Below are 24,464 nucleotides of genomic sequence, written 5' to 3' on the forward strand. Positions count from 1 at the left end.
TCAAATAAGCTAAAAAAAACCCCGTTGAGTAGTCCAGTTTATGACCGGATTCTGTTCGATTGTTTTCTTGAAAACGAGCTCAAAACATGGACTTTACAATTGTGCTAAAAAACAATTAAGCTTACTACGGATTTTGACAGTCTTATTGTAACAGCCCGACCCACTAGTGATATTGTCCGCTCTGGGCCGAAGCCCCTCAAGATTTTAAAACGCGTCACTAGGGGTTACGAACCACCAACTTATAAACCCAACATCTCTCCCGTGTTTTACCGATGTGAGATTTGCCTAGGGTGTTACAATCCACTCCCTTATAGGACTCAAGGTCCACGCTGAGGTTTGCCCCACCATCACTCAAGGTTGCACGCGGAGCAACTCTGATACCACAAATGTAACGGCCCGACCCACTAGTGATATTATCCGCTCTGGGCTTATCCGCTCTGGGCTAAAACCCTCACGGTTTTAAAACACGTCACTAGAAGTTACGAACCACTAACTTATAAATCCAGCATATCTCCCGTGTTTTGCCGATGTGGAATTTAACTAGGGTGTTACATTTATGCTGATCTAAATTTTAGTGTCAGTCTGGCTCTCATAATTTGGATCATGACACTTTTTTCTGCTGAACATGACAAACACTTTTCATTATAATTAAAAACCATGAAAGTTTCTGAGACGTAAATAAAGCTAAAATATCATCGCATAATATAGTCCAAAAAGAAGGGGAAAAAAAAAATACAAAGGCTTTGCTTCAGACAAAAGCTCACCTCTTAAATATCATATTCACAATATCAGCTCAAATACAGAAGTAAGTTATCTACCAAATATTCATAACAACTTTTCCCAAAGACTTGCACACCATTTCCATTTTCTTTCTTCATTTTCATTCAAAAGCTCAATCACCAGCTCACATTCTTTTTTTTTTGTTTTAATCTCAGAGCAAACCGGGTCTTAAATCTCATTTACTCCAGAAAACTTTGCTGACAACAGGTGTCGTGGCAGGAAGAAAAAATTTAAAAAGAATTCCAAAAAGAAAAAGAATTTAGTCAGTAGGAGAATCATCAGATTCAGTAAGGTTCATGTGTGATTCGGGTTTCATCCGAAGGTTATTACGCTTGCACCAGCATAAATACTGAGGAATGGGCCCATCTTCTCCAATAACCCAACTATGACTTGCTACAGAATCTAATGTCATCCTTTGTTTTGGGTCTGCACAAGACAATTTTCAATTCAGGGCAGAGATCGAAGGAAAAAGAATAACAAACATGGCTGCAAAGGAAGTAATGAGAAATCCAGAAAATCTACTGGCTCCAGCTTATTTTGACTATGAATAAATATCACCCACCTTTGCAAAGAAGTCCTTCAAGCAAGTTCTTTAGCTGTGGGTTCATTTCATTTGGGAGTACTAAAGGGTTACTAACAATCTGGAGGACAACAAAAAAAAAGAAAAAAAAGGGAACAGAATCTCTTGTGAAACAATAGCATGGATGAAAAAGCCAACTTCTGCAAGGGAAAAAGAATGCACAATTTGCTTGCCTTGTCATATGTATCCTGCAGCGTTTCTCCAAGAAAAGGGTATTGTCCAAGAATCATACAGTACAAAGTCACTCCCACTGCCCATGTGTCAGCTGCTTTGCCATGGTAGGTCAGTCCTGTTGTTTGGAAGAAAAATCCAGGAATGATCATAAATATTTCTTTCCTACAAGTTTAAGCATCACTAAAAGCATTTATCAGCTTAGAAACCCAACCTAGACAGCACTCAGGTGCTGTGAAAACAGGCGTCCCAGGAGATCGGCGAAGCTCATCATTATCATCCTGCAGAACCACATGATGTAAAAATGAAAAGAAAAAGAAATAGCACTGTTTGTGAAAAGAACAAAAGTATATTAATTGCAATAATATCCCATTACGCATTTCCCACAACACAGGGAGCAAGCGATAATCACTGTTCCAGTGAACTGGATGAGAAAAATTTGTTGTCAGCTAATATACATGCATCCATGATAAGCATAATATTGATATGGAGTTATGGTGGTAATGGCCAAATACCAATTAGCTCCAGTGTAGCCAGAAATTGCAGCTCCATACTTAAGACTAAACCTAAGCGATAATGTAGCTGCAGACTGCAGTACACCTAAAACAAACACCCCATACCTGGGCCAAAGACTTTAGTTATATGAAGACAGTGCATTTTTTATTTAAGCATTGACACTTTGGCACTGCAGTAGCAAGAAGCAGGTCTTTAATTAGTGTAAAATACATGTCTAGATCAAGTAATGTCAATCAAGCCAACATATAAAGATTTATACTAATAGTCACAAGATAAATCATCCCATCCACGTTCCGGCATCAAGTTCTCATGTCTTTGTGGCATGTGAGCTTATGACAAATGGTAGTCGTGTTGGATTCAAAATCCAGCGTTTCCAATTTCAAAAATTCTTTTTCGTATGAAGATCAAAGAATCTAGCCTCTCAACTGGTTGGACTTATCTAAAACAACTAGACCCGTCCAGATTTAGTTGGTTCACCTGTTGAGACCAGCTGGTTCATGTGGTCAAACACCCTGGTTTGGCCATTTCTGGGTTTGTATTTGTACCACACCTGAACCAGAAACCTGGCCAGTCCAGTTTGGGTTTCTAAACTTTGATAACAACAAGAAGAAGAACAGAGACAGAAAAAAAAAAAAATCAAAAAGTAATTTCTTCTGTAGAAAATATTATACAATATTGTCACGGATCTTGTTTCCATCACAATCATTTGTTTTTTTTACTAAATTAAGAGCTATTACCTCAAATACTTGGCTAACACTAAAATCTCCAATCTTCACTGTACCCGAACGAGTAACCAACAGGTTATCAGGTTTAATATCACCATGCACTATATTCTGTTAATTAACAAGGACAAGAATAGCAGTTCAGTTTGCAGAGGAGAAGATGCTACATAAAAAGGAAATACAAAGACAATTTTTGTCAAAACATCTGGACTGAAGCATAGAAATAAGTAACAAAGCTAATTAACATACATAATTTCTATATTATCTCCAACAGAGTTCATGAAATCATCAAAGTGATAGACAAGAATTGTTTACTTGTAGTCTCCTCTCTTGCAAAGTTTTACTAAGAACAATAATTTAATCAAGTCAGTGCTCTAATGGAGAGGATAATATTGCTATTGCTGAAATCTATAGCTTAATAGACTGCATCTGGTAATACCCAATTTCAGTCCTAAAATATAACCTGAATGAGCCACATAAATATTCACTGATCAGAACCAAATAAAATTAGGTTTTAAAATTACCAAACATTGGTCAGCAAGCCAATGCCATAGATGCAGGGAACATGATAAGCAATATATTGAAAATTAGCAAAACAGTAAGAAAAACCCTTCATATATATATATATATATATATATATATATATATATATATATATATATATATATATATATATATACATGTGGATTTGAGCACCTCAAACAAAGTTGGCAAAAACCAATCCACCTCGACAGGGAATCCATCCCCGCTCTGATACCCACTTTGATTTACCATAACTTAATAAATAACTTTTATATTAAAACTTTTGCATTTTATAAATTCGATTTCGCTTTAAAAACACACCATTATTACTCAGTTCTGTTAGTTTTCCTTAAACACCAAATAACAATATTTAAAACTTAACACAAATGTATATATTATTTGAAAATGTAGAAAATTATAACTTTTCATAATTATAAAATTATAAATTTAAAACGAGGATCCCCATACCTGCCCTTTGCCCCTTCCCCATTGCCATTCTTAAACTCAAATAAAGAGATTTTGACTGTTAATCTTGTAACTCGAGAAACTTTTATTAAAACTACCTGATCCAAATTCTTTAACTTGCTCGTAAATTAATACCAAAGTTCATGCTTTACTCTTCACGTCCATATAAGGAGACTTGACCTTCACGTGCCAACTTTATCATTAATTGTGATAAAAATTAAGAAATTTGAATGGACTTGTTTTAATGCCCTAGCAATCATTTAGGACCACTATAAAGTATGAATAAGCCAATTTTTCACATAATAATCAAGACTTCAGATTAATTTCCTTTTCTTTCTTTGATAAGCAACACTATGGCTCATTCAATATCAGAGAATTGAAAAATCAGACGACCTTCTAGAGACATGCTTCCATGGCAACAAGTTCATATATTTATTTTGAAACTTCAAACATGAAGATGCGAGAGCTACTTGGAAGAATACAGCAAAGGCCTACATGGCTAACTAAAACATAATGATATGTATAGGCATAGGCTTCTAAAACCATTCCGTAAATACTTTCAAGATTCTTAAGCCAATGCCATCATTCTTAGTAATTAGTATATGTTTACCCCATGACAAACAATCAGACATATGATAGCATGCAAATTCACAAAAAGGTTGCTTCTGCAAAGAGTAAGCATGCAGACAAGTAAATATCCAATCAAACACGATATTGCATGAAGTGTATCAAGATCATACATGCGCATGGAGATACATTAGTCCAGATACAATATCCCGCAAGTACTTTCTAGCAGTACTTTCTCCAATTCCACCAGGAGGACCAGAACCTTCCCAAACCCATTTTCCTTCAACATATTCAAGAACTGGAAAAGGAAAATGCATTTGCAGTCAATCACAAGACTAATAAGATAATTCTTCATAGATATGAATTAATGAAGAAAAATAAGGATCATAAAACTGAGCAGACAGATGATAAGCATGCTCAAATAAAAACATAACAAAGTTCAAAGAATGCAGTTTTAAATACCCATGTAGAAGTGATCTGTGTTTGGGTCATCAATCACCTCAATGAGATTGACAATATTAGGATGGTCTAGCATTTTCATGATTAAAACCTGCAATGATAGAAAGCAGAAAAACTTGAAATTCTGTAACTTCATGATAACAGTAATTTAAACCGCAAATGAAATAACCATACCGATTATCAAATCTACCATGAACAAGAAACGAACAGCTATAGAAAGGTAAGTACTAAGCTCTTGAAAATGGAATGTCAAATATGAGGCAGCATAAATACATCTACTGGATACACACACACATGTAATGGCTAAATGCAAAATAAGAATGCGGTGAGAGAGAGAGAGAGAGAGAGAGAGAGAGAGTACATCAAGGAGCATTTTTTTCTCAACATTGTCTACACCAATGAACTATAGTATAGCAACTATCAGAGCAGTAAAAAAAAAAAAAAAGATATTGCCAAAAGATACATTCACAATGCAACTTGGCAGTGCATTGTTATCAGACAACAAGATGGTCAGCAGATACCTCACGGAGAACATCACTCATTGCAGTCTCTGAAGGAGCAACACGAAGTTTCAATAAATGAGATTTATGAAAAGCCTGCAATTAAAAATTTAAAATCATATGGTAATCAAGTGAAACCTCTCAATAGTGTAAAATTAGAACAATCATCCCAAACATCAAGTTGACTGTTGAATTTATATCTGCAATTCAACACTACTACTTCAATCTCCATGTTCTTCAATTAGATTAGGGACCTCTATTTTTGGCTCTTTTTTTTCCAGTGTCTTTCTGTTTTCCTTCCTTTTAATTCATTTATTTCTTCTTTCTTCTTCCCTTATTTTTTTTTTCCAACCGAATTCTAAGAAACGCATAATATCATTGCCCTCACTCATAAGGAGATGGACACTGATATTCTTTTTGTCTTAAATATCCATTCTAGCATTCCTCTAATTTTTTAGCCCTTTGCCTTAATATAGAAAATGGATTCTGATTATGCTAACATTAATAATTCCATAAGAGATCCTACATGAAACACACACTTGTTAAACCAAATCTCAAATAAGCCCTCATATATGAGGAAAAATAAGACTTTCCAAATGCGATACCTCCCTTCCCTCCTCCCCCGCCGCCTCCCCCCCAACAACCCCAAACAAAAACAATTTCACCACTGCAGAAGTAAACACTTTCTTCCTCTTTCCTTCCCCTATATATTGGATTTCACTGGAAAAATAAGCAATTTCTGCATTGAGGCAAAAATACCACCTTAATTGCATAATTCTTTCCATCTACACTGCTCCGATACAACACCTGTGGGATGAGCAAGGCCAAAAAACTAAAAGATTAATTTCTTCAGCAAATTCAAGCAATATGGTGTCTTCTGGTGCTGCACTTACCACTTTGCCATAGCTACCAGCACCAATCTTACACACACGAACATATTCATTGACCATCTTATTACCATCCTTATCCTGCAAAAGCAGCCAAACAAACAATTTTCATTGTTATGATGGATAAATGGCCAATGAAACAACAAAGCATACTCCTAAGTCACAGGTATGTGATGCCATGCATGCAAAAGCATTTGTGAGACACAAAGATTACAAGCAATCAGACATGCATATGACCTTCAGATGTTAAACCTGACATTATTATATTAAATAAAAAATTACATAATGGTTGAATGTAGGGACCAGTCCATGGTGATGAAAGGGTGGGAATGTCTTAAATTCAAATAAAAAAGGAATAACTCATGCCATAGCTCAAGCCCAGACATGAAGTATAAGACACAGCAGTGAAATAAGCAAATAGGAAGCTGAAAGAGAGACAAAAAAATGTTACAGTCTTACAGTATTATTCATCAAGTCCTATGCAAGTAAGTCTATTAATATGTTACTTTATTAATATGTTACTTGGTAATGGCATTAGATACAAATATCAAATACGGGTATGTATCTGAGGATTGGACTACACTAGTTTTGAACAATTCATATATATTCTTAGTGATTTGACATATCAAAACAATACAATAAAGCGAAGAGTAGAAGCAATTATGAGCAATTAATTCCTATTACCTCTGAGCGAACAAGTTTCTGGGTTTCCTTGACAGGAAATTGCCTGCAAATCATTCCATTCTGCTCTCTTAATCTTAAAATTTCTTCTGAACGTTTGACACGGCTTGGCAACTCACCATCCTCCCCATAGGCAGTGTCAGTGACCTCACCATTATATGAGCCATCATAATCATCATCAATTTCTTCATTCAACAAAAATTCCTGGAAGAGATTATGATTCCTCACAGAAATGGGCGCTGTTCTCTGTTTGGGCTTCGAGGTGAACCCAAAACAACTACAACAGCCCATCACTCTAGCAAGTGAATAGATCTTATGATACATCAAAAGCTCAAACTTTGCAGCAGTTACCAGAATTCTCAGCCACAAAAGAAAAATCAACTACTAATTCTGCAAAGAACACTTTCCCCTTAAGTTAAAAGAAAAAAATTTGCATCAAACCACATCTAAAAAAGCTACCTAAAACAGAAAAAAATCCTCCTCAAGACATGAAATAGGTTTAATGCTATAAACACAAACAAATCTTACAAAAGTTTCTTACATTAAATCCACAATTAGTGTCATACCATAAAAGTTAGATGGCAAAACACATATAATGCTTTTCCTGTAAGGATTTCTTGCATGCAAAGCATTTTGCTTTGCATCATTATTTTCACTTCAGGTACATGTAAGGTACGGAAATTGGACGAATACACAGATTATTGTTTACAACTGAGCTTCATCAAGTTGCAAAAATGAGCAAAAAAGATAAGGGGAAAAAAATAAAACCTGAAATACAAGAGTGGCATAGAGAGGGCTCAAGCCCTTTTCAACTTTGCTATTTCAAAGGATGCCATTCAGCCAAATGGAAGAAAAAACTTATGATATGAAATCTGCTAATGTTGGAGCTAAACATGCTGATAACTCCAGTTTTATATCAAACAGACGTAGATTATACCTGCAACATCACGACCAGCACACGTTGACCTTTCTACATCAATATATTATATAAAAAAACCCAAAAAAAAAAAAGAAATTCATAATGACTTGTAATATAACAAGATAAGTATCAGGTTAATTAAAGAAACAAAAAGTCAAACTTATATAGATTCTAAGACGTTATCAAGCACAAGCTAGAGCAACAATTACATCAAAACACAAGCAAAAAAAAAAAATCACACCTTCAAGTGAGAAAATCGATGAATCATTCAAGAGTCAGGCATTGAAAATCCTTAATTGAGGAATTTGGATCCAAAGGGAAAGTAAATAGAATCTAAAACCCTAGTTTGAAGGAAGCAAAAGGAGGCCTTGAAGAATAAGAAAAAAAACCCAGGGAGAGAATTATAGAGAAAAAAAAAAAGGCAGTTTTCAGAAGGGGGATTTTGGAAGTTGAAAACAAGGACAGGTGTGCGTAACTAAATTTAACTGGGTGTTTGGGTAGGCCCTCAAATATTAAATAATATTTTTTTGTTAAATATACATTTTTACTCTTGGTATTTTGAAAATCGCTCATGATATTTTAAATTTTTAAAATATATTATTATATATTTTAATTTTTATAAAAATAAAATTTTATAATTTTTTTTTAATTCGCTAACATAATTACTTACTTATTAAAATTTAAAAAATATTTTAATTTTACTTTAATTAAAAATAAAATATATAATAAAGCGTTTATAAAAATTAAAGAATGTAATAAGGTATTTTAAAAATTAAGATATTTATAAAATTTTTTAATAAAATTTAAAAAAAATCATATATATATATATATATTTAATTTAATTTTATATATAAATTATTTTTCATAAAATAAATATAATTGGTTCTTCCCCAATCTCTTTTCAAATCATATACTTCATACGAGGAAGAAAAACTTGACTTTGATTATATTATATTCTAATTTAAGGCAGCTACCAACAAAAAAATGCTTTGCTTTAAGCAAAGGATTAGTTCAACTACCCAAAGTCACCATCTAGCACGTCATGGCGCACGGCGAAATTTCATTGGTAACTTAGAGTTCTATGGCTTGTTACTTGACTAGTAGTTAAAATAGATAATGGAATTATCATTCAAACGTAGTTAAATTAATTTACAATCATTCAATGGGCAACAAAATTTTTATTTTATTAAAATTGATAAAAATGATTGAATAAAAAATATTTATGAAATTATAGAAATAATTATAATGATTTTTAATATGAGACCATATTTAAAATTCAATTTTGTTTAAGTGCAGCAGAGTAAATTAAGCAACTTTTTGAAAATAAGATGATTTTTTTTTAAACCTTAGCAATTTTTTAATGTTTAGAAAAAAAGAAAATTTTTAAAGTATTTTAAGATTGAAAAAAATCATTTTTAACTCATTTATTTATTTACTTATTTTGAATTGTAAAAATATAAGGTTATCTAAGTATGACGGTCATAGTCCCTATAGACCTGAGGTCTTGAGTCACCAGTAGATATTTGCGATTTAATTCAATCTGTAGGAATGGGACTACCACTAAATCTGAGATAGCACCCAATGAGATGAATTATTGGATAACTCATTACCTCCTTTTATTTTAATCATAAGTAGAGACAATATTTAGTTATCATACTAATACAGGGAGTCGAACTAAGATGAGGTAATGGGACTACCACTAAATCTGAGATAGCACCCAATGAGATGAATTATTGGATAACTCATTACCTCCTTTTATTTTAATCATAAGTAGAGACAATATTTAGTTATCATACTAATACAGGGAGTCGAACTAAGATGAGGTAAAGCCATCTCATAACTATCAGACTATTACGCTAGGTGATTTTAACCAACCAACTTAGTAAGTAAGTAAAAAAAAAATGAATATTTTTAAAAAATTTTAAAAACCTTACTTTAATTTAAAAAATTGCATATTCTTTCCAGCACAAAGTCAGGATTTTTAATTTCATTATTAAAAAAAAAAAAAACCTCTCCCAAACAAAATGTTACACTTAAAAAACACAATACATGGCTTCATGAAAAACAATATTTTTCATGAAAATGGAACTTAAATCACAAATTTTGTACGTACATGAAAATAAATGTAACTTAAATCACAAAACAAATAAATCCCACTATGAGTTTTCGTGCTTTCTTTTATTTATTTATTTTTTTTATTTTAATTTTCTTAAAACAATGGACCTATTAAAATATGAATTATTAATGTTATATACGAAGAAATGGATTAAAGCTCAATTATATCATGCATTTATTAGCAAAATTTAATTTAACTAATTTTTAATTTTTTTATTAAATTTAGTTTAAAATTTTCAATTTAAATTCAATTTAGTCAAAAAAATAAAGAAAATCATTTCTTAATTTTTTGACTTAAATCAAGATATTAAGAAATTTAATCACAAATTTAAAAAATTAAACTTTTTGATTTTTGATTTAGATCAATAAATTAAGAAATTTGGTCCATAAATTTTAATTTTTGAAATAAATTAAATTTAAAATGAAACTTCTGAATTAATTTACATAAAAAAATTAATTAAAAGATAATTTTACATTATAAAAATTTAGGATATCATTTTAATAAAAGTAAAAAATTTTATTTTTAATAATAAAACACTAAGTTATATGATATCTTTAGGAAATTATTTTTAAATAGAGGTTTACACATTTTTTTTAAAATTTTGGCAAAAAAAATTTAATTTTAATTTTAATAATTTAATATTAACATTTGACATTTATTTTAATTTATTTGTAATAATTTAATATCAGCTTTTTTGTTTATTTTGGAATTTTTTGATTTTGTTTTTGGAATTTAGAGTCTTAGGCATTGACATAGCCATATAGGAAATGGAAGTCTATAGTTTAATTTACATGATGATCCTCGAGATTTATCGAAAATTACAAATTCATTTTCACTATTTTAAAGTGTAACAATTTGGTCTGTCAAATCTTATTCTATCAACATTTTAATTCTTTCATTTAAATTTAATGCAAATTTACATTATTGAGAATCAAAATGCCCAAAATAACCCTATCTAATTAATTAATGCTTCCTCTTTTTCTCTCTCTCTCTCTCATTCCTTCCTATTCTCTCTTCATTTGTTTCTCTCTCTTAGGGTTTTGTTTATCTTATCTCTCCCTCTCTTGAGGATTTGCTCCTATATCTAATCTTGTGCAGACAGTAATTTTGCCCAAAAGATTATAAACATTCATACCTTTCTTCTTTTATTCTTCCTTGTATGGCCTACGATCCACCCTTCTCTTTAGTTATTTCCATTCATGTGCCAATTCCCCCCAATCCCTTCTCCAACGTTTAGAGGTGATGATAAATCAAATTTTTACGGGTATTCGATTCGATGAAATCTTAATAATATATAATCAGATTTGGAATGGATTCAAATTTAAAATTTAATATCCGTCACGGATTTAGATCGAGTTCAAATGTTGCTTATAATAATATTTATAAGTATTTATATATTTTATTTTATATAAATATAATTTAAATATTTTATAGAATTATTAAAATTTTAAAATATAAATTATTAATAAATATAATTTTTGTGTATATATATATATTGAATGGGTTTGGGTATTTTTCAAGTAATAATAATCAGGTTTGAAATGTGTTCGAATTTTGAAAATATTAATCGAATTTAGATAGAGTGATTTTCACGGTATCCTACTCATTGTCATTCCTATCCATATCTTCCTTCACGTTTTCTTCTCTGATTTTCCTTTCATTCTATTACTCTTTTTCCCCTTCTAGAATATATTGAAAATATTTTTTACCGACCAAGTACATCATTTCACATACTTGAAGGAATTTTAATTTCACCTCGTAAGAAGTTTAATTGAGGTGTCTCATAAAATATTTAAAAATTTGGAATGATATGAAATTTTTTTAATAAAATTTAAGAATAAACTTATATATTCTGCATTTTTAAGCTTAGGTATTTCCCATCATAACCCAAATTCTGTTAATCTTTTAGTTTTAATTCTAAGAGTGCGTTTGGTATGGGGTAAACAGAATGGGGGTTAAAGATTACGGGGATAATAGTTAAGGGTGTAATTTTTACAGATGCAACAATCAATACCATTAAGTATATTTGGCATTACCTATGAATGAAGAGTAACAATTACACTTGAAATAGTTAAGTGTGTTTGGTATGTCTATATGAATGAAAGATATAAGTTACTTTTATCAATTTAATTAAAGAATAGATTATTAAAAATAAAACTATATTATATAGTTATTTATTTTGGAAACAAATATTAATAATTTAATTTAATAAAAAGTCATATAAAGAAATAAAAAAGAATTATCCATTTTAAACATTTTAGACGTTAATTAAGAAATAATGAATATTTCTTAATTTATTTGTTTATTATTATGAAATTTTTATAAATAAATATTAACTAAATCTAATAAATGACGTCATTGCAATAAACATAATAAAGATGTTGATAATTAATATAGTCACTGTCGTTGGCGCATGTCACGACCCAACCTATGGGCCGGACCGGCACTAGGACCTGGGCCAGCCTAAAGCTCCCGAGGCCCGTAGTAAGCCTAACTGTTCATTAACCCAACTCTAAAGCCCATTTGGGCCCAATGTCAAGAAATCAAACGGACAGAGTCCGGCCATAAAATGAACTTTCCAACGGGGAGTTTTCGACTCACCCGACCTGTAAACACAATAAATACTCAATCGGGGAGCTCAGCTCACCCTCCACATACTCATCAGCATAAAAATAAATGGGAGCTCAGCTCCCTCATCCAATCCATCAAACATGTATAGAATATTAAGTTTACAGGTCCAAAATAATAATTTAGTTTACAGACCCAAATCAAATAAACATTTCTAACACATGCGGAAATTCTAAGATTTATCAAGTTTATACAAACATTAGTAATCGACCTGCGAGGGAGAAAGCAGGTTAACCTCAAAAACATCCTCCTGTGGCCTGGAAAAATTTTTGAACAGGAGTGAGCGTTCGACTCAGAGAGTAAAATATCAATTTTAACCATAATCTCTATAACTATCTAAAACTAATGCACCCTGTAGAGTGAAATGCAACATCAACAACATTTTCACATCATAACATCAAAAAGGTAATTTGGAGCACTCACGCACCCTGTAACATCAATCATAATATATGGGAGCTGATCCCCTATACAGCCCTCTTAAATCCAACCTGGTGCCAGCGAATAACTCAAGCCGGACTTTCGCTTAATAAACCAAATCGGGGGTCCCAGCGAAGAACTCAAGCCGTGACTACCCCCCGAAGGATCGGGTCCCAGCGAAGAACTCAAGCCGTGACTACCCGTCCTATCCATAGTCCACACCCCATCACACGCACGCCAACGCACGCACACTGCTCCAAATTACCACAGCAACATACATGGCACTTTCACAGTTATGAATGCAACATAAATCGTGCCTAAAGTTTATCTACATAGATATATGCATATAAGTGATGCATGGGCATGCTTGAAAATATAATAATAGTGAAATTACAATTAAAATTAATATTTTACTCACAGATGGGCGATGTCACTTTGGCGGTGAGCGGAGGAAGAAGGTCATTCACTCACCTGACAATTTTATTACAATCATTTAATAAATCTGACTCAATGCAAATAAAGAAAAAGACCAATACGTCCTAAGTCGTGCCAAAAATCCGGCAGAGTCTCCCCTATACCTAGGACCTACCAAACCTGCAAAAGGGCTCAAAACACACTTCTATACTCACAATCCATATATCCACAACTCAATCACATCACACAGCCCCTCCTGGGCCCATCAAATCAGTCATCCATCACAATATGTAAAATTTCAATTTAGCCCTTATAATTGATCATTTTTGCAAAAACTCCCCAAACAAGTTTTAAAAATTCTAAAACTTTGCCCCGCGGTCCTTAGCAATATTACTAGGCTATTGCAAAAAGAATCATAATTTTCTGAACTACCACGAATGTTTTATGGATTTTTAATCCTATTTAAGCACTAGAAAATTACGAAAAAGCAAGGTTCGGGTTTACCTTTGCCGATTTCGATTTCGGGGACGCGCTCAAGACGTCTGACAATGGGGGGCTAGCTAAAACCTCGGTCCAATTCGGAGACTTTTCAGGTAACGGGTCTGTCTGGCCGGAAATTCACAGACCCGGACAACTGTCGAATTTCCGCGAATTGAGGATACCTACACGAAGCCCATAACACGGGGGTTAGTACATAAATTTTTCAGAATTTTCTAAGCTCATTAAATGCTCGGAAAAATACTGCGAAGTTCCGTGGGACCCACCGAAAAACGGTGTCGAAAAAATTCGAAATTTATGTCGCCGCGAAGCTCTCGACGAGTGGAGCATGCTGGTACCCTCGGTTTTCTCGTGGGATTCACGATTTTCGAGAAATCTAGCCCAAAATTTGAAATGGGCTAAAAACTTCCCGAGCAAAAATCGGACAAACCGCTCAATGGATTTCGGTGTTCTTGGTGTCTATGGAAAGCTCTCATCGAGTATATGATTTTAGACACAAGACCCGGTCCAATTGGTGGTCGGATCGGCCGAATTTTGGCCGGAGAAGTCGAAATGCCATGCGCGCGAGGGAGGGAGTTCGCGCGCGTTTTCCCGCCGTTTGGGGCGGCCGTGGTGGGGAGGTGGGTGGCGGCCTGGGTCTGGGTGCCAGGGAGGTGGTTGGCCGGGCGAGGGTAGGAGAGAGAAAAGAGAGAGAAGGAAGAGAGGTCGCGCGTATGAAGGAAAGAAGAAAAAGGAAAAGGCGGTCCGATTCGGCCAGTCGAATCCGTCCGGTTTGATTCGCCACGATTCAAGATACAAAATTTTGAATTTTTACTCTGCCTCGGGACCGAAAACGAGGTCCAAAAATTCCGAAAAAAATTCCAGAAAACTAAAAAAAATACGTAGACTCCAATTATATTTTTAGTTTTGCCACGTGGTCTTTAAATTAATTTTTAAAAATCATCAAAGTTTATATTTTCGAAAAATCGAACCCGATTTTTAAAATCCGAAAAATCTCAAAAAAATTCCTATAATTTAAATAAAATTAAAATACCAAAAATGCTCATAAAATTTAAAATTTTGGGGTGTTACAGAGCACATACACACACACATATATATAAATACACATGCAAAGTACTATAGCCTAGGTCACAAAATAGCATATATAACTATTGGAGATAGTCATTTGTCTATTACAAATACATACAAATTAATATGACCTGAGCTACAAAAAAGCATATGTGACTACCATAAAGTTTCAACGGATATATAATTACTATATTATAAAAAATAACCAAGTATCATGCGGACAAATTCAGACTTTTCATCCACATCTTCCAAACTCAAAAACATGGCTACATCATCAGAAGTAATTGCTCTCATAGCATGTAGAATTTCTGTTGTTGTCAATCCAGGAATCTCACGAATTGCTTGTTGAAGTTTAGTTCTATCGGTCCTCTCATCTCGTGAAAGAGTGCTTACTAATTGAGTCATTACCTTTTGATCATGTTTCATAATTTGTTACATCATGTCTATGAATTGTCCTTGCACTTTCTCAATTTCTTCAAATTTTCTCTTTTGCTTTTTGCTTCTAGAAGGTAGATATTTAGATGTTCAAATAAATTGTCCATTAGTATCATCATCTGCAGGATTACTTTCATTTATGCAATTAGTGGACTAATTGTTTTTTGCACTCGAGTTGCTCTATCTTTAGCATAAATTTCTTCAAAAATATCATAAAATGCAAAGGGTTTCCTGAATAGTCCTTTTGCATCCTTAGGACTCAGTAAAAAAAATAGCAATAAGCAACAAGTCATAACAGAAGCACTAAAACATTGAGATCCAAATAATTTTAAATGATGAATATATTATTAAAAAATTTACCTTCACCCATTCATCAAATACTGCTCCGTCACCTGTGACCATTTTTCGCTCATCATCCCATCCAAATCCACTACTTTTCTCCTTAATTTCATGAAGAGCATAAAATTGTCTTTTTAAATAAGACAATCTAGAATCTATGTTAGTAGCTTTCAAAGCACTTTCAGGCATTTTTTGAGCCATTCATTTCTCTAGTTCAAACAAATAACCTGGTTTAAATTTACCTTCTTTATACTTTCCTTCACGGTGCATTGCTAGTAAAATTTCAACCATGCATTTATCCTCCTCTTTAGTCCATATTCTTCTAGGAGCTTTATCTTTGGCTTGGCTTCCAACTTATTCAGAATTATAACCAATTAAAGTAATGAACCAAAAGCATGTTAATATAAATTACAAGATAAAAAAATTAACATGCTAAAAGAACCTATATTCAAATAATATAGTCTAATTTCATTAATGAAAAACAACATTAAATGGATCACATGAACAAGTGTAGTTATTTGAATATAGTATCAAATACAACAACATGCAAAACTAATTAATAGCCCTTTGCGCTCTCCAAATTTCAAACATTTCATTCGCCAAATTATCTTTCCATATCTGCCACTCATTTGAAGGCTCTATCACATCAATGTAATTTTCTTCATCATTTCCTTGTCCTGCATTTTGCTCCATTACATCATTTAATGCAACTTCTAAACGGTCATATTGTAACATCCTTACTATAAGCAGTTCTATAAATTTTACAGTTTCGATGACTAAGATCTATTTAGACAGCTAAAATGTATGAAACCATACTTAAAAGAAATAATTTATGTGATTTTATAACCCAAATCACTTAATAGTATTAGAAAAAGAAAGAATCCAACATAAAGAAAATAGAAAAATAAATTCGCCCATAAAAAAAGAAACAACCCAAGAAACCCATAACCAAAAAACACAAAATTGACATATAGATTGACTATCAATTCAAATGAAACTAAGAAATCTAACAAATGATGCAGTAATTGTAAAAAGACAAAATCAAAATGAATGAAATAATATATGGGATCTAAATCTCGTATGGAAAATCAAAATAAAACTACCTAATTTCACTATGAACAAAACCTAATTTGTTGAATAAAAGACGTACATTGGTAAGGAGAAGGTGAAGATGATGTGCTTTTTTTGATAGATCAGTGATAAAAAAAATTGATTGTTGATTTGGTGGGTAAGTGAAGTCGAGATGATTTTCTTGATGAGTGAATAGCAGATATGATTTTCCTGTAGAATGAATCACGTTGCTTTAACCTCGTTAATGTTTCAGGCCATTACCCCACCCCCTCCTAAGTTAATGAATTACGTTTAATTGAGGTGAATGGTTAATCGGGTTAAATGTTAACCTTGACAAACCAAACACTGTTAATGAAAGGTAATATATTACAAAAATAACTCTTAACCCGTTACCTTTAAAACAAACGCACCCTAAGTGGTTTAACACTTAATTAATATATTTTTTTGATCAAAGATCATTTTTATTAATAAATAGCCAAATGACATTTGCAATAAAATTCATATTTTTTTTAATGAAATATAACAAAACTCATTTTTTTTAATGGAACACAATAAAAATCGTATCTTAAATCTAACATACCAAAATAAAAATATTTTTCTTAAAATTACATTGGGCCTTTTGGGGTCTGTGGGCTTGAAAATTGGACGATGAAAATATTTAATAACAAAAAAAATAGGGAAGAGATTGGAGAGAGAGAGTGGGAGTGGGAGAAAGTGGGGTAGGTTAGGTAGTCCTCGAGTGCCATTGGAAACGAAAGGCCCCAGAATTCCAAAATTTCACCTCTCTCTCTCTCTCTCTCTCTCTCTCTCTCTCTCTCTCTCTCCATCTATTTTTATTTTAAGTTTTTAACAAATTTAGCCGCCAGCTCTGTAAGCCCTTGCAGGACCAATGGTTGTCGGCGTCCTCGCTCTTCAGGGTTCTTTCAACGAACACGTTGCAGGCACTCTTTCTTTCTCTCCACATATCTTTTCAATTAACATTTATATTCAAACCACTTGTTATCTTTTTCCTTTCTTTTTCTTCTTCTTCATTTTTATGTTAAGACGTTCACTGATTTGAACCATTCCCTGCTTGCATGTGTTTTTGCAGCGCTTAGAAGATTGGGAGTGAAGGGAGTGGAGATAAGGAAGCCAGAGCAGCTTCAGAATGTCAGTTCTCTTATTATTCCTGGTGGCGAAAGCACTACTATGGCTAAGCTCGCCGAGTACCATAACTTGGTTCTTCCCTTTCTCTCTCTTACATATGTATATGCATGCGAAATGGGTCCTTTTCGTTTTGGAGTGATGCAATTTTATACAGTTTCACTTAATTTCTGATTCTGTTAATGAACATTTTTGTGCTCTTATTATTTTCCTTTTGATTTTGGTTTGCAAAATTTGAATGCTTTTTATAGTTTTAGGTTAACAGACATGTTAAGCATGTTAGAGTGGGTTTTTTTTTTTTTTGGGTTATATCAGGTCACAGTCAATGGAAACCCATGGAAATGAATGTTCTAATTCCTCTTTTGTTGCTATTTTCTCTAATGTGTTTATCTGTTCATTTCTCAATTGCAGTTCCCTGCGTTGCGCGAGTTTGTTAAGACGGGTAAACCTGTTTGGGGCACATGTGCAGGTCTCATCTTCTTGGCAGACAAGGCTATTGGTTGGTTTTTGTTCCTTATTAACTTTTAGGGGTCTATGTGAAGTTATTTTGAATGCGAGTTAGTAATGTTATTTGGTTTTAAGTTCATGCTCTTTGATTTTGAATGTAAAATGTGTGGCATGTAGGGCAGAAAACAGGAGGACAAGAATTGATTGGTGGCATAGATTGCACTGTCCATAGAAATTACTTTGGCAGTCAGGTAAAATGTGTGCGTTTTGTACCCTGCATTCAATGCGATTAACCAGGACAGTAAGCACGTAAATAGTATATAAAACATGTTTAGGAATTTCTATTGCGTGCCTCCATTGCAATGGCATATTCAGTTGTCCTTCGAAACAAGTTGAAGTTCTGAATTTTGTAACCATAGAAAATTTGGTGTTAGGTTTATAATATAATGCATTCTATCGGCATTTCAATTTTTCTATTTCAGCATAGGGATCTATAATTTAGGATATTGTGAATTTGCATATGTTGTGTGAGTGTGTATGGAATTATTGTTTGCAGTTCTTCCTGTGAGTTTGTTTATGCTGGCATTCATATTGATTAATATTCTTGCAAATTTTTGTAAAATGCTTTGCACAGCTAAATGGATACATTGGTAGCATGCAATTTTATCTGCATAACATGTCAGAGTTAATGTCAACAGTATCTTTCACTTCAATTATTTTGTTCCCTTTTTGTTTTCAAACTAAGAAAATTAAAGCTTATTGGAGCCATCTCATTTATAGTTACTAATGCTATTGGAACTCAATTTGAACTATTGGAAATTCAGAAACTTTAATTATTCATTAAACTCATGTCTACTCAGATTCAAAGCTTCGAGGCAGAGCTTTCAGTACCAGAACTTGTATCTAAGGAAGGTGGGCCTGAAACATTCCGTGGAGTTTTCATCCGTGCTCCTGCAGTACTTGAAGTTGGGCCTGGAGTTGAAGTGCTGGCTGAGTATCCGGTCTCATCTACCAGTGTTCTGTATTCAAGTTCTGCTGTTCAAATTCAGGAGGTTCTTTTTTGGGCTCTTCCTTGTATTGAAATTTCGTCTGATACCAGTCTTCCTTATCAAATTTTATTGATGATATTGTTATTTAATGAGGCTGTATTTGCTGAATGTGTACACATTTTTTTAATGCTTGGCGGGAACATCATCGATTGCCATGGTAAAAAAAATAGCATTAGGTTAGAGTGTGGTTTATCCAAGATATTTTATGTCTAAAGTAACATTTTATGCTAGTAGTTTGGTATTTTGAAGTGGTTTCTTTTGTGAGAGAGTTGTCCTTGGGGGATTAGAATTTTTTATGAGGTGGCATTTCTTTATTTGAACTTGGTTCCTTTGCTGCTCTATTTCACTCATGGTTGTGTTAACATATGGAAATCGTGAAATCAAGCTATTATAATTGACCAATACATCTTGAACAATTGAACTTGGACAATAGGTGATTGCAAAATTTGTAATTGTGAGTACATTTTTGATCCAAAAATCAATATTTGAAATTCATGTGTGAGTGATCAGGTGTTACATGTCCCACCTTAGGGTAGGGAAGTAGGAAGCAAGATGGGAATACAAATATCTGGTTGAGATTGACCTGCAATTCATTGGTTCAAGTTTTTGGGGAAGATATGGCATCTAATATATTAAGTTTTGGGCAACATATAACTGGTGTATACTGTACCTGATTTTCATAATTATGGTGCAGTCAAGGAAGCCTAGATTTAGGCATTACTTTGATTTAATTTTTCATTGTAAAAATAAGAAGTTTAGTTTTCTATTGTTTAGGAAATTTAATTATTTAGGAATATTTACTGTTAGTTTGGATTGAGGGAAATGGAGACAAGAGAAAGGAAAGAAATTTGATTTCTCTAAATTTTCTTTTTTGGATGTCAAATAGAGGAGAGAAAGAAGAGAAATGAGGGGAAAGGAGGAGAAATTCTATTTCTCAACTCCTTGTATTTAACCCAAAACATTTCCCTCCAAATTGGTGGAAAATGGAGAGAAATGAGTGTTTAAATACTTAAATGTCCTTCTACTATATAATGGGTATAAGAGAAAATGAGGATATAATAGTTATTTTCCCTTTTTTATTTTAAGGGAGAAATTATTTTCTCTTCTATTCTAATAAGCTATCCAAACAACACAAAGTAAATTAAATTTCCAATAATTTCTTTTCTCTTCATTTTCCTTGTTTAATTTCTCTTAATTTCCCTTGCACAATTAAGGATCCAAACAAAGGGTTAAAGAGTTCTATTAGGTTTAGTATTTTCCTAGTTTGTGCAGTTTTTATATCCTTAATTGCTTAGATTGGTTTAGCGTTTTTAATTTTAGGATTTCTAGTCCTAATAGTAGTAGATCAATATTATACTAGGTATTTTATTAGAGAGACTTTATTATTGACAATTTGACAATTGATATTGAGAATTAATAAAAATTTGAAAATTTGTTTCTCATCCTCTTTGAGTGTTCTTCTTGTTCAATATCAAATTGGTTTCAGAGGCCAGTTATAGTTAGGTCAACTTGCATTTTGATCCTGTTGGAGTGGCTGAATAGGTTTAGAGGTTACTACTGTCATGATCTCCCAATTCCCGGAAATTCTTTTGTGGCCTGAATGTGTTATGGTTCTCTCATATGGAGGAGAACATCAGAAACTCCTGTCTGTGGCTAGGTCATAGGTTTTCCTGCTAAACTGATACTAGGATAATATGAATTAAGAAAGGAATAAATACATGTGGCTGACTCAGATTTCATTGACTTCTATTCTTGGATAAGATATGTTTATGATCTAGCTGTAGCTGAACCCCTTTCTCCCATTTCCACACGGTCAGATAACTCAGATTCCTATAATTGGAGAAATAAATTTTATAACCTTTCTTCCTTCTAAATTATGAGATATAATTATGTGTGATTACTATGTGCATAAGATGGATTGATGGCTTAGGAAGTGTAAGCTAAGGACTGAAATTAAGAGAGAACTATGTGCCTAATGATTTCTCTATAGCCTTTAATTGTCCAGTTGTGCTGCTCTATATGTCAGCGATTAATATTAAATAGAAGGATGTCTAGATGGATTTTAATTTTGTACAGATCAATATCTGCTTTGTCTGGACCCATAACTTATGCAAATCATAAAGTGTGGCCGTATAACATCTAAAATGATTGAATTGATAACTTACCATCTCTGGGTGAAGTATTATAATTTGGGCTTTCTGACAAAGGAATTTATTGATGGTTTATGGAAGATAGAAGATGAAACTTGGAATTTTATATGGACATCATTTTCTGGTAATCCATTAAGACAGTCTGGAGGACATCTCTGAGCCTTCGAGGCTCTCTGTGAACTGCATTTTCTATGGTTTGTTACTTTTGATATGATCAGATGAATTCCTCTTGTGATAAACTGTGGATGAAGCCATACAAGTTTCAATAAAAAATGGCTGGATAAACATGGTAGATCTTTTGATTCTGATTGAATGTGTAGGTTAGTGAGCACTGAGCAGTCAGACATACTTCTTGGAGAAGTGAGCGTGGCTACTGGAATATTAAAGAACATAGGTTTCTGTGGTAAATGTATTGGTTGGTTTCATTTCATTTATATTTTGCTTTATTGTTCAGGTGAACTGCTTGTCCTCCTTGTGTTTTTAATTATTTTCTCTTACTAAAAAGGCAAGAAGAAAATCATACATGCAACTGTGGGGAGTTATATGGTTTTGCAAAAGCTGAAGCATCTGCTAACCTTGAGCATGCTATCTTACTGAAAGAATATACCATTTGTTTATTCTATCAATGACTTACCTGAATGATAATGTCTGGATATGCAGGAAAATGCTTTACCTGAAAAGAAAGTCATCGTAGCTGTAAAGCAAGGGAATTTGCTAGGGACTGCCTTCCATCCTGAACTGACATCAGATACTCGATGGTATGTTTGTTTTGCAGTGGCCAGTTTTTATTGTTGTATCATTTGAGGTTCTAAGTATTTGTCTGTACAGGCATAGTTACTTCATGAAAATGGGAAGTGAGGCTCAAGAAGAATCTCCAAGCAGCATTGTCCCAGTTGGAGGAGTAGATCCAAGCTTCAACGAAAAAGCAAGGATTGATCTTCCTATCTATCAATAGTAGCAATGAGATACAAATATGAGCATCTTTATCATCTTTTTAATTGGTATTTTCCTTTTGAAGACGCAGAAAGAAATTGATTTTCCTTTTGCCTAAAGTCAATTGTTACTTTGATATCAGGTATGTGTTGGAGGTCAGTCTATTCTCTTAGGTTGTAAGTTGAGATTACAAATCAGATGATAGATACACATTCATGCATCCCACCTGTAAATATAATGTTCAAATGAAGTAAGCTTTTCTATTTATAGAAATATGTGGTATATGGTTTCAAATTCAATATTTGGGATTGGAATAAACACAGGTGCATGCATGCTTATGTAATGTTACATTTGTAAAATTTGAGCAGACACACCTGAAAATTTCATTATGGATTCAGGAATGAGTGTTTAGATCTAATGAATGATGCTGTATCAAGGTATAAGATTATCATTCAAGTACGACTCATGTTATTTCTTTATCTTCTGATGGAATTTGGATTATTATGAACCCTTTTTTTGTGTCGATTACCGTGCTTGGAAAATGATTTTGTTGTGCGGGGATCGAACCTTGTGTATAACAGGAAACTGTAAGCATATTAACATCACTCATTTTTTCTTCGCCTTTTTGGCTCAAGGGAACATATCAATAATAAGAAAGGAATCTGGCCATCTTTGCTGGTTATAGCTGTAAGCATCTCTTAGAACAATTGATTTATTATTATTGTATGATTGTATCATACTTATTCTTTTCGAAGGAGTTATCAATCACATGAATATCAGAGCCGCCCAAGGGTTAGCGGTTGCTGGAGTTAACATATTATATAGGGCCTGAGCGGATTGTAAGGATCAAGAAGGCATTTTTTATATGTGTTTTTGAGTTTTCAATCCTTGTGATTAGTAATTAATGAGGAGGCAATGCATGCATACACACGCATAGAAGTTGGCTTTCTTGAAATGAGACCCTTCCATTGAGAACTTGCAAATCAATCTTGTCTAGGAACCTCTGATTTCTTCATTAAGAAATGTAAGGCAACGGAGGCACATTTATTGGGCTACATTCTTGGAACTGGAGGTTTCGGTTCATGGAACCGAGGATCTTAAACTAGATTATAGGGTTTGACCAGTTTTGGTTTTATTCAGTTAAGAGTTAATTTAATGGTTGAATTTTTCTTAAAATTTTTTTATTTTTTTAAGGAAAAATATTTTAAGTCAATTCAGATTTAAACCGTCCGATTTGGTACAATCCTAGAGGGAAATGATTTTGGTTTGATTTAGACCCGTGAAGCTCTGATTCTGGATTAAACCAGGTTGGTTTCAGTCATATTTTAGATTTAAAATGGACCGTGGCCGGGTTTGGATTTAATGGCAGCTCTGGTGATGTGAAGTTCCAAAGAAAATGTGTGAAGCAGTAGCATAAATTCTTAAAAGGGAAGGAGCATTATTTGAATTGCCACGCACTCGATCAAATTTTCTCGACCCCATCTTAATCTGATGTGAGACGAGGGCGAATAATTTAATCTCACTAACCCATCAATTTTTCTCTGCCCTGAATGTCCTTAATATATTATTATTTTTTATTAAAAATAATTTATTTTTTTATATTTATTATTTAAATATTATAATTAAAAAAATATAAGTATATTATTAAGATTATGTTTAAAATTTATATTTTTATCTTATAATTTATTTTTTAATAAATAAAAATAAAATAAAATGAAAAAAAAATAAAAATAAAAAAGAAGTTTCCATGGGAAACCCGTCTCAACCTACTCCTTGATGGAGAAGTTCTTAACCCGTCCTTGATGGAGAAGTTCTTAACCCGGCCTTAAACTCATGTGGGGCCGAGATAGGAGTGCAATCCCGCCCTGCCTTGCCGCATTGCCATTCTAGGTACATGATGATTGAGATACTAATTCAATGGTTAACTTTTATCCCTAGTATATGCATGTGTATGTGCACGTGCGATGGATTGGTGGAGGGTTCTGCA

At 33.2% G+C, this 24,464-nt stretch overlaps 2 protein-coding genes and 1 long non-coding RNA gene across 5 annotated transcripts; 1 reads left to right on the plus strand and 2 right to left on the minus strand.

Annotated features, from left to right (window-relative positions):
* Positions 1-742: 742 nt before the first annotated feature.
* Positions 743-8,221, minus strand: LOC110638842 (serine/threonine-protein kinase GRIK2). 2 transcript variants are annotated; one of them, XM_021789532.2, is made up of 13 exons: positions 8,011-8,220; positions 7,619-7,787; positions 6,854-7,240; positions 6,176-6,250; positions 6,045-6,089; positions 5,304-5,378; positions 4,786-4,873; positions 4,497-4,621; positions 2,785-2,880; positions 1,746-1,812; positions 1,534-1,649; positions 1,343-1,421; positions 743-1,206 (listed from the first exon to the last, which is right to left on the minus strand). In XM_021789532.2, the coding sequence occupies exons 3-13, from the start codon at positions 7,172-7,174 to the stop codon at positions 1,040-1,042; spliced, it is 1,254 nt and encodes a 417-aa protein (XP_021645224.2). In that variant the 5' UTR covers positions 7,175-7,240; positions 7,619-7,787; positions 8,011-8,220; the 3' UTR covers positions 743-1,039. The 2 variants fall into 2 exon arrangements, with proteins under 2 accessions (XP_021645224.2, XP_021645227.2); XM_021789535.2 differs by lacking the exon at positions 2,785-2,880 and having other exon boundaries at positions 8,011-8,221.
* Positions 8,222-16,131: 7,910 nt separating this feature from the next.
* On the minus strand, positions 16,132-17,379 carry LOC110638845 (uncharacterized). The gene is made up of 2 exons (XR_009146691.1): positions 16,835-17,379; positions 16,132-16,361 (listed from the first exon to the last, which is right to left on the minus strand). It is a non-coding gene; the product is annotated as an uncharacterized LOC110638845 (long non-coding RNA).
* Positions 17,380-17,508: 129 nt separating this feature from the next.
* On the plus strand, positions 17,509-22,776 carry LOC110638844 (probable pyridoxal 5'-phosphate synthase subunit PDX2). Of its 2 annotated transcripts, none has more exons than XM_021789541.2 (7): positions 17,509-17,696; positions 17,846-17,973; positions 18,310-18,397; positions 18,523-18,596; positions 19,206-19,397; positions 22,205-22,302; positions 22,373-22,776. In XM_021789541.2, the coding sequence occupies exons 1-7, from the start codon at positions 17,645-17,647 to the stop codon at positions 22,497-22,499; spliced, it is 759 nt and encodes a 252-aa protein (XP_021645233.2). In that variant the 5' UTR covers positions 17,509-17,644; the 3' UTR covers positions 22,500-22,776. The 2 variants fall into 2 exon arrangements, with proteins under 2 accessions (XP_021645233.2, XP_057997773.1); XM_058141790.1 differs by having other exon boundaries at positions 17,547-17,696; positions 18,528-18,596.
* The last annotated feature ends 1,688 nt before the right edge of the window (positions 22,777-24,464 follow it).

Source organism: Hevea brasiliensis, chromosome 1 (genome assembly GCF_030052815.1).
Source record: "Hevea brasiliensis isolate MT/VB/25A 57/8 chromosome 1, ASM3005281v1, whole genome shotgun sequence".
Classification (NCBI taxonomy): Eukaryota; Viridiplantae; Streptophyta; class Magnoliopsida; order Malpighiales; family Euphorbiaceae; genus Hevea; species Hevea brasiliensis.

What these genes read in the sequence shown, in the direction of transcription:
- LOC110638842 (XM_021789532.2), bottom strand. Translation starts at nt 7,174, where the DNA reads ATGTATCATAAGATCTATTCACTTGCTAGAGTGATGGGCTGTTGTAGT. An exon ending in GAAAGAATTATGCAATTAAG is followed by an intron (nt 5,379 to 6,044) that starts GTGGTATTTTTG and finishes TTTTAATTGCAG; the next exon opens with GCTTTTCATAAATCTCATTT. An exon ending in GTGTTAGCCAAGTATTTGAG is followed by an intron (nt 1,813 to 2,784) that starts GTAATAGCTCTT and finishes GTGGTTCTGCAG; the next exon opens with GATGATAATGATGAGCTTCG.
- LOC110638844 (XM_021789541.2), top strand. Translation starts at nt 17,645, where the DNA reads ATGGTTGTCGGCGTCCTCGCTCTTCAGGGTTCTTTCAACGAACACGTT. An exon ending in TCGCCGAGTACCATAACTTG is followed by an intron (nt 17,974 to 18,309) that starts GTTCTTCCCTTT and finishes TCTCAATTGCAG; the next exon opens with TTCCCTGCGTTGCGCGAGTT. An exon ending in CTGACATCAGATACTCGATG is followed by an intron (nt 22,303 to 22,372) that starts GTATGTTTGTTT and finishes TTGTCTGTACAG; the next exon opens with GCATAGTTACTTCATGAAAA.